Here is a 17,861-nt window from a genome sequence, read left to right on the forward strand (position 1 = left end):
TGTAGCAGTCGTGTCTTTCCGTTGTGCATGTGGTAAGTACGGAAACGTGAAGCTGCGCGGAGTGGCGGCGTGGTTTGAGGCGCCATGTCACGGATTGCACGACCCCTCCCACCGGAGGTTCAAGTCCTCCCTCGGGCATGCGTTTGTATTGTTGTTCTTAGCCTAACTTAGTTTAAGTTAGTGTAAGTATTGTGTAAGTCTAGGGATCGATGACCTCCGCAGTTGGGTCCCTTCGGAATTCATACACATTTGAAACGTGAACTACGGCGACATTATTACAGAATGAGTGTAGACAGGACTAATGTGCTGTTATTCATTTCTTGGTTGCAGAAGGAGAACCACAGGTAGACATTCGTCGGGGAACGAAGAATGTGTGTGGGGCAGCATATATGTCGAAAACCACCGCTGTGGAATGATGCAGCAAGGGGTGCTTGTGCTTCATGATAACGGACGTCCCCATATCGCAAATGTCGCAAGGCAAAAGTTACGTCAACTCAAGTGGGAGACACTCCAGCACCCGCTCTATAGTCCTGATGTCTCTCCCCATGCGGTTAACAAGCCTACGGTCTCTTAAAAAATGCCTTGAAGGGTCGACGATTCCTGTCGGACGAGGACGTGTAGCAGGCAGTTACGGACTACTTCACGCAGCAGAGCACCTTGTTTTACCAACCTGGTGCGTCGGTGGGATGATTGCCTGAATGTTTACGGCAATTTTATTTGATTGGCATAACGACTCTAGACAGCCTTCTAAAGGAAACTTTTTGATAGCCCCCCTTGCTCTATACTGTGCCTCTGCTTCTTATTTACCTTAGTGTTAACAACTTTGTCCGATTACCGGTAACTGTTAAATATACTTTCACTGTTCAAAATGTATTGCACAAATAACTAGCCTGGTGTGTCTAAAGGAGAAACTGACTAATCGGAGATGTTACACTGGTCCAGTCCTTTCAAAAAGCTTCGTTGATGCAATAAATTTTTTTTAGGAATGCCACGTTCCGAAGTTTTGAATTAAAATTTTTCTATTGCTGGTTTCAGTTTCTACTCCGGTCTTCAGGTGAATCGTACATCTTACGGATTTAAATTAATTGAACCATATAACACTACTTTCTCGAACAAATGTCCCCTGAGGCAGCTGTCGGAGAAATCTCAGAACTATTTCGTCACACACTGTGAGCTGCTCCCAGCCACCTATCTCAGATACTGGGTACGCTCTTGCTGGTTTCAGGTTTCTGTCAAGAAGAAATTGTAATACCTTGTAAGGTAGCCATTGGTAATAATCGTAAACTAGTGTACCTAGAGTTGTGATTATATTGCTGTTCCTGAACATTTCTGACTGTGACAGTCGCAGACATCATTAAAGTTATTGCATAGCTCTTTTGTCTGGATATTAAACTTTGCGCTAAATATTTGTACTGTTCGACGACCTATAGGCAGTTATGTTGGGGAAAAAAAAGAGTTCGTTGACTGTCCAAACTCGATTAAGGCGAATGCGGGGATGGTTCCTTTCGAAAGGATACGGCAGATGCCGTACCTCATCTTCTTCTCCGAGCTTGACCTCCGTCTTCCAATCGCCTCGTCGGATTAGAATGTTAAAAATTAATTTTCATTCATCTTTTTATTATCATCGCTAAAGATCTTAAGCTGTGAGGATATCTGTTGTTTTTGTTCCTTTTCTCAGTACACAGGCGTCCTGCATACAGATATAATTAAGACTATGTGTTTTACAATATGGCATATAAAACCTCTTTGCCTAATAGGTATTTGCATGTGAACACTTAGCTTTGTTACCGAGAATGGAGTGGTATTGTTGGTTCATGTAATGAAGGGAAAGACACCGAGTGAAAATTCCAGGAGTCTTTCAATAATCCGTAATTTCATTAATGCTATGGGATTTAGACCAGAAGTCAAAGGTCGTCAGGACGCCAGTGGCATTGTTTATGCTGGACTGTATTACCAGCAGTACAGAGTATGTCACTCAAATGTTAGTTGAGGAATGTGCACAGGTCATGGGAAACGACTAATATCTGGCTCTGCAATTACCTGCAGTGCAAGAAATGGTTCGAATGGCTCTGAGCACTATGCGACTTAACTTCTGAGGTCATCAGTCGCCTAGAACTTAGAACTAATTAAACCTAACTAACCTAAGGACATCACACACATCCATGCCCGAGGCAGGATTCGAACCTGCGACCGTAGCGGTCACGCGGTTCCAGACTGAAGCGTCTTTAACCGCACGGCCACACCAGCCGGCCAGCGCAAGAAAGAAGATACATCAGTTTATTTAAGTAATCAATGAAAACAGAAGTTGGTTTCACGGCCGGAGCTATTAAAATGAAATCTAAAGATGTGAAATTTCTCACAGCCGACGGTTTGTCGTTTCCTCGTCTTGATGTTCAAATTTTCAAATATGTATGAAATCCTTAGGGACTAAATTACGGAGGTCATCGGTCCCTAGACTTAGGCACTACTTAAACTTACTTATACTAAGAACAACACACACACACACACACACACACACACACACACACACACACACACACACACACCAATGCCCTAGGGAGGACTCGAACCTCCGGCGGTAGGGGCCGCGCAATCCGTGACATGGCGCCTCAAACCGCGCGGCCATTCCGCGCCGCACCTCGCCTGGATACCGACATGTAACTACAGGAGCTCTGGATACAGGATAGATATTTGCAATATCGACTCAGAATACTCCTGATAAATACTTTCGTTTAGACATCGCGTTCGGATGCCGGCTACCTGCTACATGGCAATTCTCACTGGTATGAGCTAGTGTTGAGGGCGACATTTCGTTGCAAACAGAGATCACATGGCCCACCCAGTTTACAGTCTAAATAACTGGTCATAAGTGAGTGACCAGTATCATTGTATCTGTAAGATGGATCCGTGAATGTGACCATATTTACCTTGTGTACAACGTCCAACTAACATGCGGACTATCCGTGTACTCTGATCAATGACTTCCTGTTAAATGGCAGGTGGAAACCGCCCTAGCATAATTCGAAGTCTGTCGAAGCTCCTGGACATGGAAACTCGTCCATCATCACAAATTATTTTCTTACATCTGTTTTTCTGTTTTTGATGTATCACAGCTTGTATTCCGTATTAACCACCAATAATGTGCGTTGACTGGCATGACTGCGCGAAAGTAACAATTCTGGTATGTCTGAAAGTATGACGTTACTGCCTAATCTACCTATTCATAGATGTCTTTCCGGCATGTGTGGCATTTTACGAAGCAGGAACATACGTATGTAAACCTAAATAACAAATCAGAACGGGAGACGCGAAGGGAAATTACGGGTTTTAGTTGTTGCCGACTTCCTTTTCCAGACATTGTTACCCTTCCTAGTCTTCGAGGTTGTCAGGTAGCTATTTTTACCCACGATTCGGTTCACCTCAGCTGTACCGTTCAGTCATTGTCCTCTTTTCACTTAAATTTCATCTACAACGCGACATCATTTGACGTCAGGATACGTGACAATACAGTCTGCCTTTTTAAAGACAGGAAGAACTATGGTACGCACGATATCAAGCTCCTCTTGTCTTGGCTCTCGATCACATCATCTTTGAGCGCACTGCTATGCGGCCACTGCACTGTACCACCTTCGCCAACAATCTGAAGACTAGTTCTACTAGAGACTCGACACTCAGTTTCTCGCTCTCCACGTCGATTCACACTGCATGCACTTGCCGGAAGTTACTGTTAGCATAAGCCAGGAGTTTCTTTCATATGAGCATAGCTTTTCAGTAGAGTATCAGTTCGATGCTGTAACCTAACACAGCTAGGTGACACAGAGACGTCACAGTGCGTAGTCGATAAGCGTTAAGGCCCAAGACTGTGGTCGCTGGTGTGGTGTGCTTCTTCGCCTGACTGTTTTACATAGCATGAGACTGTGTAGGATCATGTGGATTCGAGTAGATGCTAAAATGACTCTGACGTTCGGAGAAAACTTGGAAATTTCTGGTAAATTCCTATGGGACCAAACAGCTGAGGTCATCGATCCTCAGGCTTACGCACTACTTAATCTAACTTAAACTAACTTACGCTAAGGACAAGACACACACCCATGCCCGCGGGAGGGAGGACTCGAACCTCCGACGGTGGGAGCCGCGCAAACCCTGACAAGGCGCCCGAGACCGCACGGCTACCCCGCGCGGCCTGAAGTTCGGAGACCAGTAGGAGATATTGAAACGCTCTGCAGATGATCTTTTTATAGTTGATAATGATTTTCTTCTACCAACACATTGGTGCGACCAGTATTAACCTGCTTTCCTCTGACACCGTTGCGTAGTGAAAATAATTCAACGAATTTACTACTTCCAGGGATGAACGACAACTGACCAATACGAGGGTTGGAACTTTAATAGTGGCAACTATTTACTTACAGCTCGCACAAAATAGATACGTGTTTCAATGTTTTACTGGCCTTCAAAGTAGTCACCAGCATTGTGTATAACCCGTTGCAGAGTTGTGGAAGTCGTACGATACTCTTAGCAGTGCCAGTTGTGTTGACAGTTCGAGCGGCGCGGTCTATTGCCTGAAGAATTTGTAGCACTTCTGAAGCGAATGCCGTGAATTGTTTCCTTCAGTTTACCCGGCCGCGGTGGTCTAGCGGTTCTAGGCGCTCAGTCCGGAGCCGCGCGACTGCTACGGTCGCAGGTTCGAATCCTGCCTCGGGCATGGATGTGTGTGATGTCCTTAGGTTAGTTAGCTTTAAGTAGTTCTAAGTTCTAGGGGACTGATCACCATAGATGTTAAGTCCCATAGTGCTCAGAGCCTTCAGTTTAGAAATCGAGTTGAACTCATGAGGGCTTACGTCAGAGGAGTGCAGTAGGTGGTATAGCACTTAGCAGTCCCATCAGTCAAACAAATCAGTGACAGCTTGCACTGTACGTGCTTGAGCATTAGCCTGCAAAATGATGGGGTCCTACAGAAAGTGTCATCACATCTGTCTATGCTGTTCATTTTTGGAACACAACCTACGACCAGCTTAGAGACAGAAGTGATGACACATTCTGCAGGACCTAACTATCATTTTGCAGGACGATGCCAAAGCACGTACAGTGCAAGCTCTTCCTGATTTGGTTGACTGATGGGGCTGCTAAGTGCTATACCACCTACTGCACTCCCTGACTTAACGGCTCTGAGCACTATTCGACTTAACTTCTGAGGTCATCAGTCCCCTAGAACTTAGAACTAATTAAACCTAACTAACCTAAGGACATCACACACATCCATGCCACTCCCTGACTTAAGCCCTCGCGAGCTCAACTCGATTTCTAAACTGAAGGAAACACTTCACGATATTCGCTTCAGAACTGCTACAAATTCGTCGGGCAACAGATCGCGCCGCTCGAACTGTCAACACAACTGGCACTGCTAAGAGTATCGTACGACTTCTACATCTCTGGCAACGGGTTATACACAATGCTGGTGAAGGCTAGGAAAACTTTGAAACGCCTATCTATTTTGTACGAGCTGTAAATAAATAAATAGTTGCCACTATTAATGTTCCAATCCCCGTATTATATTAGATACAGTATAGACGAATAATTCGGCCAACTGTGTTACACACGTCGTATAGGAGTGGTTCAATGCTCATACCGTGGAAACCTAATTGTAGAGACGTCTTGTGTTCTTGTGTAACTACCATCGACGAGAAGCACGAAGGGCAGTTCGGAAAGTAACTTAAGTTATTTAGTACATGGGAAAGAGGAATTGTAGTAACATCTGATGTATGTAAATATACACAGAGTTGGGTTTTGTTACAATGGGCTCGTTAAGGCCTGGGTTAAAATATCTAATTAGTCATGCAGTGTAAGGTTTTCCATGATTTCTCTGAACCTCAGGAATCAATGTCCGGATGGTTTCATTTTTCAAAAGGATTGCCACTTTCATTACTAATCCTTGCTCTGTCCGAGTTTGTGATGCGTTTGCAATGATGTAGTCGACATTAGGCTTTAATCTTCTTTGTACGCAAAGACGCAGCTTGCTTCCGTACTCGTCTTGTAACCCGAGATAGACGGTCGATACGTCGTTGTACCTAGTGTTACAGAATGTTTGGACTGACGACTGCAATCTCAGAATCTGCTCACGGTGAAATGCACCTGGTGATCCGTTTACTATGGGGGAAATATAGAACTCGCATATACTCAGCCTCGGATTTTCGCAGTTTATGGAGAGAGAATTTTTAGTGACAGTGGTGCTGATTCTGTGGGACAGGTGAATTAACGTGAGCGGATCCAGCAAGGAATCGGTGGCCTTTAGAAGCCTTACATGAACTGGTGCGAAAGTGGAGAGATACACTTACATAATTTTGTAATTTGTGAATCATCTATTAACTCTTCAGGGTTCCGGAGCAGTTGTGTAGGACGGGCAACTCGGAACTGGCGGACGGGGATTTTCATCCAAATAAGAGGTCATAACAGTTGCGCCAAGTCGCTCGCTAGTTACGTTGATAGGTGTGCAAAAAATGATGTTCTAGCAGCATTAGGAAAATTAGGTGCCCCAGAGAATTAATCAGGTGTTGTATATTAGTAGGCAGATTTTAAAGTGTGTGTTCATGTAGTGTAGACAGTAAGGCATTTATGATTCGTAGGCCTATAATACGGCTATACTCCTGTATCGTTATAAAGTAGTTCTTCTGTAGTAGCGAGTACCCATGAAAAAGGATCTTCCTTAGCCACGTCCAGATAATTCTTACTGCCACATAAATAACGAATCTGACAAGGTGACAAGGACTGCGCCATTGAGAAACGTTAAAATCCTTTCCATTAAAGGAGTTCAGGGCAGGAACTCAGTCCTTAGATAGTTTCAGGTGCAATGCTTTCCATATTTCTCGAAATGAATACTGCTCGACTACAATTGATACTTAAGTTTTACTAAATACTTCTCAACTATTGTAGTCAGAAATTTCGCGTTTACTTTTGTTGCACGATATTAACTCAAAACTGCGGTACACGACATGATGAGGTTTGGTGACAGTTGGAATACTGTAAGGAAAATATCCAGGCTGGCCAACGAGATGGGTGACGCAACGCATTGAGATACACTGTTATCAGAATTAAGGAACTTCAGAAGCAAGGCACCACATGCTGTACCCAATATCAATTAAATATCAGACGGTATGTCTTGAGTATTATACGTGTAATTTCAGAGCATTATCGATCTTACTCATAAGGCGTATTGTGAAAAGTAATGGCCGTATAACACTGTACTGGGACGCGCCGGAAGTAATTTTTACGTCTGAAGACTTGTGGCCGTTAAGAATAACAAGCTGTGTTCTATCAGGTAGAAACTCTTCAGCCCAGTAACACAGTTGTTCTGATACTCCACATGCCTGTATTTTGTTTATCGGGCGGCAGTACGGGACTGTATCGAATGCCTTCCAGAAGTCAAGGAACACGGCAGCTGCCTAGGCGTCTCTGTTCATTGATTTCTGGGTCTCGTGGACGAACAGAGCTGGATTTCACATAATCGTTGTTTAAGGAACCCATGTTGATTCCAACTTATCAGGTTTTTGGTCTCCAGAAATGTCATACACAAGTAGCTTCAGACAGGTTTTGGTGCTTCACTTATTTGTAAACTCACAATCAGTTCTTCATTAGTTAATCTATCGCATTCTTGCTGTTCTTAATTCACAATTAGGACGAAAGACACCTTCACACTTGGATGTACTTACTAGGTTCCACGGGAATACCAGTTGTTTACAAACAAAGTAACGAAGAAGTAAATCTACGATATACTGTTCTAGTGCCGTTGTTTGATTTAAATATAAACTTCATATCTGCTTGCCTGAAGCAGTATTTTGTGACCACACGTTTTCTTATTAAGATAGTGGAAGTCAAAGAACGATTTCATTCATTTTATATATCTCGTGTATGATGTCCAATCAATTTCAGCAATTAACAGTAGCCGGCCGAATTGGCCGTGCGGTTAAAGGCGCTGCAGTCTGGAACCGCAAGACCGCTACGGTCGCAGGTTCGAATCCTGCCTCGGGCATGGATGTTTGTGATGTCCTTAGGTTAGTTAGGTTTAACTAGTTCTAAGTTCTAGGGGACTAATGACCTCAGCAGTTGAGTCCCATAGTGCTCAGAGCCATTTAGCCAATTAACAGTATGTTGAGATCGCATGCTATGTTTCTCTAATTTCCCTCACGAGTATGTTGTCTTATTTTCTTCTGTTTCCCGTGAAGGCCTTTAAAGTTCGATTTTCCTGACAGAGAATTTTGGACTTTGTCAATTTGAACTTTAAAGAGTTCTTGGTCATGCATCGCTCGTTCGTGTGATGGAAGCATATTACGAGAAACCTAGTGGAATTTAGATCTGTTGCTGTTTTGTAGGTCACGATTTTGCTGTTCGACGCCTCGCGAAGCAAATTTGGATAGTTTCTCCGACTAAAGAGGAACGAGAATGAATTCCATGTGACTTTTCTTAAAAAAAAAAAAAAAAAAAAAAAAACCATCTCGACACTCATTCGCACCAGTATTTTACCAGGTAGGCAGGAGTGGGAATCGAATATATTTCATATGTCCCCTCTGGTTCATTGTCTCTCGTATTCCATTTCGTTTACATAAAGTCTGTTGGTATCTTCAACAGAATTATTACAGACATCTTCCCTCATAATAAAAACTAAATTTTAGAGTAATTCGGTCTACTCATACTGATGGATGGAATGATGATTCTGAAATGTTTCTATTTGTTACAGTGTATTTTGGGATCTGTATTGTGCGGCGCCAGAACGGAGGGATACTTGCGAGCATTCCAGCGAAGCGAAGGCGTTCCATGACTATGTAAGTATTCCTTTGTAGTAAGTATAAGAATTTTTTTTTTTTTTTTTTTTGGTAAATTCCTATGGGACCAAACTACTGAGTTCACCGGTCCCAAGGCTTACACACTACTTATTCTAACTTAAACTAAGTTACGCTAAGGACAAAACACACACACACACACACACACACACACACACACACATATATGCGTGAGGGAGTACTCGAACCTCAGACTTGGGGAGCCGCGCGAATCGTGGCAAGACGCCTCTGACCGCTCGGCTAATATGAAAATAACTGGCATTCATTTCTATAAATATGTATGTTCAGAAGTTGCTGCTCAAAGCGGCAGTAGGTTCTTCTAGTGCTCCATGTTCAGTACCGCTCATTCATTTTACTTTCTATGTAATTATCTTCTTTTTCTTGTACCGTAGCCCCGCAGTGGTGCAGGGTCGGTATAGTTATTAACGAATTTGGCATGATTCATGTAAAGAATGGCCGGATGCCCTTCCTGTCGCCACACCGTTACCTCCGGGACGGAATGTGTATACTCCAAGTGTCAGCCTGTAGCGTCATTCATGTGAAAGTGAAAGTTAGTTTTGTAAATCGTTTACGAATCCTGCAACTGAGGCGGGACTAGGGTACCAGCTGATATTCACCTAGTTGGATGTGGGGGAAATCGCGTAACATCATCATCTACGCTGGCTGGCACACCAACCCTCAGCGTTAATTCGCCTGCCACATTCGTCCCGGAAGCAGCACTTTTAACACACACGACTTTCTGGTCGGGTTTTTAGATTTTATTATTCTGAAACTAATATTTCCTATCTGTAGCTTCAATTTTTAGCTTGCTTCTTCGGAACAGATGCTTCGTGGCAATGCAGAGAATAACAGTTAGAATAAATGTTTGGTATTAATTGTCTTTGAATGTCTTACATATCGTGTCAGCGTGTGAATGATACCACGTACTTTCTTGACACAAAACTAGAATAATTTTTACAGTCTTCCGAAATAAAATCACACCTAATCACTTGTTCCATGTTATTCTTCGAATGTTTATTCTTCACGGTACTAATCTGGATTTTGTTACCACACTCGCATGTACAGTGAGGTGGCGCAGACGTTAGCACGCTGGTCTCGCATTCTTGAGAACGGCTGTTCAAATATCAGTCCGGCTGGTCAGATTTAGGTTTTTCGTTCTTCCCTGAAGTCATTTAAAGCAAACGTCCTTCTCCTAATCAAATGTGTACTCGCTACCTAAGACATCTTCGCCTACATGACGTAAACATGAAAGTTCCTTCGTCTTGTATGCGTAATATTATGCAAAGGAATCCAGTGTAGTTGCTTCTCTCGTGGTACGTTTTTCGGGAGAGACCGAATGTGTTAAATAACTTCAATTGTAATTACAAAATTGCTCTCACTGCACATGCGATAGGCTTCAAAGTGAATATAAACTGCCGCCGAGTTATATCAGTCTCTATACTTCTCCTATAAATTTTTATACACAGGGATATTCGTAAGTGCGATGTGCCTCAGCTTTGAAACTTAAACGTGTTGTAGAAGATGCTTTTCAGGTTATCAGACGAGCGGATCTTATTTATGAAATCGCTTAACGTAGGGGTTCTGTGCTTTGCTGGGTTTAAATCTGTTTACGCCACTATATATTCTGACGATGTAGCTGCGACGTAATGACAGTAGTGACATGGCTTAATAGTATTTGAAATATAGTGACTGTTTCCGTAGTGCACACCTACTTGAAGCATCAGTAACACCATGCTTAACAACGCGTGAATTCCACATTTCTGATACTCCAAAGCACAGATTCTTAAAAATAAGCATGATGTCGAATTAAAATGCGATACTTGTACGTATTCTACCTTAGATGAGTATTCGGTGCTCCAAAGAATGAGAGAGAAATGAACCTAGCTTTTTAATCTAAAATTCAGTGCAACAAGGATATTATTAGTGATGGACTTTTGTTAACGAAACACTTAATGTAAATGACTCCAATGTTTGAGTGGCGGAAATGAAACTGATTAAGCAGAAAGACGAAGATCAGTGATGTAAGACACGTTACTCATATTCGAAAGAAGCTAGATTCAAATGCCCTCCGGTTATATTTTCCCTGGTTTTCTCAAATAATTTCAGGAAAATTCTGGCATGGTTCCTCAAAACCATCCTTATCCTACCAGAGCTTGAGCGGCCAGCCAAAAATTCAACTCAGTGGACTTTTATAATCTGAGGATAATCAGTCCTTCAGTACCTTCTGACCTGGAACTGAATCAATATATGCAATCGTTACGTGTGAGGCAGGAGATCGTGTCGTTGGCTTCCGCTGATTTTTATTCATTGAGTCCGTCCGGAAGAATAGAAAGAGCTTCTCTCCAGTTCAAAGATGTCGCATCTTCCCGGGTATTATCCTTGCGATTGTTGCAAGTGATGTAATAGAGGGGAGAGCAGAGTATTTTTGTATTCTCTGCATTTAGTTCTTGACATTTCCCATAGAAAACTGTTACTAACCTCCCTAATACAGGCGTGTGAGATAAATTTGTCCAGATCATGTTTCCCTACTCTGACTTAGCTCAGATCCTTGACCACTTCCGGGAAAAGGGCAACGAGCGGTCACACTCAGATTTGTAAGTATAATCTACACTGAAACGCCAAAGAAACTGGTATGGGCATGCGTATTCAAATACAGAGATACGGAAACAGACAGAACTCAGCGCTGCGGTCGGCAACGCCTACATAAGACAAGTGTCTGGCGCAGTTGTTGGATCGGTTACTGCTGCTACAATGGCAGGTTATCAAGATTTAAGTGAGTTTGAACGTGCTGTTACAGTCGGCGCGCGAGCGATAATGTGAGTTATTTTCCCTTATGACCAGTTCAAGAGAGTACGTGAATATCAGGAATGTGGTAAAACATCAAATCTCCGACATCGCTGCGGCCGGAAAAAGAGCCTGCAAGAACGGGACCAACACGACTAAAGAGAATCGTTCAACGTGACAGAAGTGCAACCCTTTCGCAAATTGCTGCAGATTTCAATCCTGAGCCATCAGCAACTGTCAGCAAGCGAACCATTCAACGAAACATCATCGTTATGGGCTTTCGGACCCGAAGGCCCACTCGTGTACCATTGATGACTTCACGACACAACTTTAAGCCTCGCCTGGGCCCGTCAACACCGACATTGGACTGTTGACGACTGGAAACATGTTGCCTGGTCGGACGAGTCTTGTTTCAAATGGTATCGAGCGGATGGACATGTACGGGTATGGAGAGAAGCTCATAAATCCATGGACCCTGCATGTCAGCAGGGGACTGTTCAAGCTGATGGAGGCTTTGTAATTGTGTGTGTGTGGTGTCACCGCCAGACACCACACTTGCTAGGTGGTAGCCTTTAAAAATCGGCCGCAGTCCGTTAGTATACGTCGGACCCGCGTGTCGCCACTGTCAGTGATTGCAGACCGAGCGCCGCCACACGGCAGGTCTAGAGAGACTTCCTAGCACTCGCCCCAGTTGTACAGCCGACTTTGCTAGCGATGGTTCACTGACAAATTACGCTCTCATTTGCCGAGACGATAGTTAGCATAGCCTTCAGCTACGTCATTTGCTACGACCTAGCAAGGCGCCATTATCAATTGATATTTACCTTGTGATGCATGTGCCGTCAGACCGATGTTCACCAGTTATGGATTAAAGTTAAGTATTCCAGTAGTTACTTACGTTCTTTGCTACTATAAATTCCCTTACCTGTTCCAGACCTCACGCCAGCCTGCGTGAGCTTAAACGCGTGCCTTTCGGCTTCCTCTCCTAGTGACTTGGCTGTCTTGCCAAGTCACAACAGTGTGTATGTATATGTGTGTGTTTGGGGGGGGGGGGACTTAGCTTAACCTCGCAATAACACAGTGTTTTTAATAGCAACGGAAAAATTTGTGTATCCCACTTCGACTTATTTTTTTCCCAATATTAATTAGAAAAACGAGTGGCCTATAGACGTGGACGAACTGACGGGCAGACGATTACCGTTCAACTTGGTCTTCATCGCCAAGGACATAAGTTGCAGCACTAACTCATATGCGGGAAAAGTGCTGGAAAGAATCCACCTTGACCATATCGGGTGAAATGTCTCGGCGTTCGCCTAGAGAGATACATAAAATCAAGGAAAACCTGAATCATACTGATAGCGCGGAGATATGAACCTCGTTCGGTGAGAGACAAGGAACTGTGTACTTCGCTGCGAAATGTTTGCCGTCGGACTTACAGAAACACGCGGCGTAACTAATCTTTCCGTTGTGACTGTGATAACGGAATGACCTGCTTTACTGCAGATTGCGCAATCATATCCTATAGTTGCGCACAACAGGCAAGTCCTATGTAACGAAATGTGTTTGCGTCGTGTAAGTGCTACTAATCTAGAACAGCGATTCTGTCTGTGGGGGAGGGTGGGGTCCTTGGCGATTAGGGGAGGGGTGGGGTGGGGGCGTGATAACAATGAATGGGTGCGCTAGCTAAAGAAAAAATATATTCTGACACAACAAAAACCAAAATTCACGTTTACACTGATATAATGCGTTTATAAATGGGACTGTAGCAGTACTACAAACTGCGTTTAATAATTTACGATTCAGTATCAAGTTAAAAACAAGTTTTTAATTAATAACTTCCTTGGCCCTGGCTTGCAGAGTAAAGTTTTTCGAAGAAGGGTTTAATATTAGAAATAGACGCACTGACTTCTTTTCTACGTTTAGCTGAAATTTATATTTGGTCTTCAAAGCAGTCAACGCAGAAAATTTGGTTTTGCGAAAGACAGGATGTTGAAAATGGTAATAGCATGCGAAACGCTCTTGTTTTTACTACAGGAAACTCTTCATCCACCCCTGCCCAGAATTCAAAGAGCAGTTTATTACTAAACTGTCTTTTGGTTTCGCCACTTGGTGTGATGTCTTCATAGACTACTGCTTACGCAGTTGAGAGACCTTCGGGAGTATTTTTGCCCGCTACCTGTCAGACAGGTAGCGATAGATGGCCACAGATTCTAGTTTTGTCAATGTAGCCGATCGGTGTTGCGAAACAGCAAAAATTTTATTTATTTTTGGTAATTTGTAAGGTTTGTAGCTTTGTACATTCAGCGTCGTATGTATATAGCTATCATACGAGGAAAATGGGTGTGGCGCCGGCCGATGTGGCCGAGCGGTTCTAGGCGATTCAGTCTGGAACCGCGCGACCGCTACGTCGCAGGTTCGAATCCTGCTTCGGGCATGGATGTGTGTGATGTCCTTAGGTTAGTTAGGTTTAAGTGGTTCTGAGCTCTAGGGGACTGATGACCTCAGATGTTAAGTCCCATAGTGCTCAGAGCCATTTGAACCAAAAAGGGGTGTGGGGGTGAGATGAAAATTATGACTGAAAAGTGGGACGCGAATACTAAAGACTGAAAAACACTGGTCTATACCACAGATTCTCTAAAATACACAATGTAACAAAGAAATGACTTGGAATTCAAAGTTGGGACACAATTTCGGTTAATTAGCGTTGGCGCCCCTGGTCAAAGATAACAAAAGAAAAATTTTTACGCATCTTATTTGAAGCGTTTGTGAAAGATGTTTCCACAACTAGAATATCGATCATACACTGCCTAACCAAAAAAATGTGAAGCACCGAGAGAACATGGTCGGATGTCAATGGCATTTCGTACATGTACACACCATTGGCGAGTGTGTAAATGATTCAACAGTTGCTATTTTCTGTGACAGGTAGAACGACCACCAGAGTGCATTAATTTTCTTCGCGTTTGGTGTTTTCTGTTCGTGTTTGGTGTTTTTTTTCTTTCGCGTTTTTTTTTCGTCTGATGCTGTTACCAGGCCTGGTAGTCGATATAAGGGGCGCGAACAGTGTCGGGTATTAAGTGATCACTGTGAAGTGCGCGGAGATGTCACTGTACTTCAGTGAGACAGCATTATCAGCACCTGGCATAGTCTGAAAGGTGCATCATTGCGAGTCTCCATTGGGTCCGCTGGCTGAATCGTGCAGTACGCAGATTTGTAGCGCATTCGGATGTGACATGGACTGATATTGGACTGCAAGGCAAAGGGAGGACGCGTATATCTGTCGTTAAGGTAACGGTTGACTACGTCTGGCCACCAGGAGCGGTTCGCCGTACTGTGCGCCAAGCACATCGTAACGCCTTCACATGTGCATCTGCCATCCGAGGAAACGTAATGGACTTTTTGTAATATTGTCATCGCATACCATTAGTCGGAGACCTACGAGCAGCCCGATTATGGGACTACCGTCCCACGCGTAGGCTGTCTACATAACACCACAAACGGTTGCGCCTGGTGCGCTGCCGTGAGTGGGAAGCATGGACTGCTGATGGTGTAACAGCGTGTTCGACGGTAAATCTCGGTTCTTTACTACCCGGCATGATTGTCGGCGTGAGCGACAGCCACCTGGGGAGAGGTCCCATTTTTCCAACGTGTTGCTCCTGGCGTCATGGTGTTGGGAGCCATCAGATAGGACTTAAGTCACGGCTGGTTGTGATTGTGGGAACTCTGACGAGAAAACGATACGTCATGGACATGCTGCTTTGACATGCGACAGTATAGTGGTTCTATTTTTCAGCAGGACAATGCTCGTCAATAAAAGACGCGTGTGTCTATGAACTGTTTGCGTGATGAAAAGGTTCTCTCGTGGCTAGCAAGATCTGCAGATGTGTCCCTGCCAGTATGCAGAATATCAAGGACCAGTTAAAACAGTCTTGGGGCGACTTGCCTCAGGAGAGGATACAGCGGCTGTGATACCCTTTCTAACAGAATCCGTGCAGGCATCCAGGTCATAAGGGGATGCAACGTCATGCAGATAAATAGGCTCGTATTCTTTGTAAATTTGACTTGCTATTGTAATAACTGAAATGAAATCACAAAGCCTCTCAATCCTTGGAATTTCATCCTCCCCTTCTGGGTCCCTCACTTTTGTTGTTAGGCAGTGTACTTTATGTTAATTGCTGTTTGTTTCGTGGAATTAATCCATAAAACCGTAAATTTTTGGAACCCACAAGTCTTCTCTAGCTGCACTGATTTTACACAGAAGCGATGGAGCAGGATACGTTTGCACCGTTATCAATTTGTCTTGCTAGCCCGTTTTTGTTGTTCATTTTGCTGTATTGTCAGTTTAATTAAAGTTCCACCATACAGTCTTTCAAACTTCTTAAATATATTAATTGGACTTATTTCCATCGTTGGGTCGGTTGTAAATTTGTTCGCTGTCTTAGTCATCTCTACAAGGGAAGGCCAGTAAGACCTCAAACACAGCCGGAACGTATAGATACATCAATGTGGGGTTCTTGGTAAGCTAAAGCGAGCAATATGGCGAATTTTTCTAAAGTATGCCAAGTACTATTTAACCATTACAGTTGCCTAATTATTACACAGATGTAGTTTGTTTTAATTATAATGGAAGTATGTACTTCATGTAGAATTGGGAAGAGCCTTCGGAGAGGATCTCAGTGACATAACATGGGTGGAAGTTACCCAAATAAAAACAAGAAGACAACGGCAGAAACCACTGTTCAGTCGTCAGGACTCGTCACAAACGTCTGCCCTACTGTACGGTTGGTGTGTTTACCTGCCCGCGTGAAGCCCATCAATCTGCGCTCTGCTGTGGCGTTCAGTTAACTTACTCGTGAGGGCTAGTCAGACTTTCACAATTTATATATGACAGTCAAAAACGTGGATATGGTTGTCATTTATGGTAGCTGTCGTCAAACTGTGAGATCGGCGCTGCGGTAGTGTGATGAAACGTATCATGATCGTGACGAACCCTCACGACCGTCATTTGCAGACATAACAAAATGGCTCTAAGCACTATGGGACTTAACATCTGAGGTCATCAGTCCCCTAGACTTAGAACTACTTAAACCTAACTAACCTAAGGACAACACACACAATCGTGCCCGAGGCAGGATTCGAACCTGCGACCGAAGGAGCAGCGCGATTCCGGACTGAAGCGCCTAGAACCGCTCGGCCACAGTGGCCAGCGCAGACATAACATACTTCAAGAAATTGCAATTGTGGTGAATAAAATACGCCACTGAAAAAGACAACTGGAAAGGTTCAAGTAACATTGTAGCAGGGATAACAATTCGCAAATCACTACAAGGAAACTCGTAGCAGCCTTGAGAGACAATTCCAGTGTCCCATATTTGAGGTCATTAACTTTAGTTTGGAGATTAAAAGGTCGCAGCTGGTGAGGTATGAAGAACGTTCTCGACAAAAAGTATTGTCTTCGTTAACTATTGTTGGGCGTTTCTAAAGGGATGAATGGTGGCTAAGATTATAACCTCCATCCCATCCAAATTTCACAACCTGCATCCCATCAACATCTAGTCCGAGTTGGAGCATTTATTGAGCGACTTGACTCCCATTCTGATGGAACAGATTTTAAGTATCTATGTCACATCCTGATGTAGGTATTGTATCGTTTCTCAGATTCAGTTTAAGCTGCTGCTGGTATGACGTTAACAGAGGCCCGGTAGATCGCTCAGATGTAAAGTTTATTTTCAATTTCTAATGACCTGGATGATGTCGTTGAGTCTTCAACTTGTATCATTCTCCCTCTCCTTTGTACAACATTGCTCATTTCTATGAAAACATAAATTTTGTTGTTATTCTGTTCTAAAGATCAGTTTCGGCATTTTCGCCATCTTCAAGTACCCGCGTAGCAACGAACTCAAATGGGACACGTTTCAAAAAATTATAAAATATAAAATAGCAAGCTGATTGTTGAGTCGCAGCATTTAAACTGTGAAGTACCATACATAGTTACATATATGACGATTCCTTACGCTAGCTGGGCGTAAAAATAAAAGCAAACCGATTGTACATCAATGTGCACGACTCACAATATAACAGATAAATATGTAGCGAGTGTAGAATATCTTGCATCTGCTGTGTTCTGAGACGTGAAAACCGCCGTATAATGAGTCTTGACTGTTTTGACGCGCACTCAATGTACCGATATTGTAATCCATGTGATTACGTATGATCCTTAATGGTTTTATGTTACGATGTTAC

General features: G+C 43.4%; 1 protein-coding gene across 6 annotated transcripts in view; it reads left to right on the forward strand.

Moving 5' to 3' along the window:
• LOC124556799 (single-stranded DNA-binding protein 3) overlaps positions 1-17,861 on the forward strand; it is a 382,113-nt gene that overhangs the window by 137,375 nt on the left and 226,877 nt on the right. For all 6 annotated transcript variants that reach the window (XM_047130814.1, XM_047130816.1, XM_047130818.1 and 3 more), the window contains exon 4: positions 8,732-8,816. In XM_047130814.1, coding sequence (XP_046986770.1) covers positions 8,732-8,816 — 85 coding nt within the window. The remainder of the gene's footprint in view (positions 1-8,731; positions 8,817-17,861) is intronic.

Source organism: Schistocerca americana, chromosome X (assembly GCF_021461395.2).
Source record: "Schistocerca americana isolate TAMUIC-IGC-003095 chromosome X, iqSchAmer2.1, whole genome shotgun sequence".
Lineage (NCBI taxonomy): Eukaryota > Metazoa > Arthropoda > Insecta > Orthoptera > Acrididae > Schistocerca > Schistocerca americana.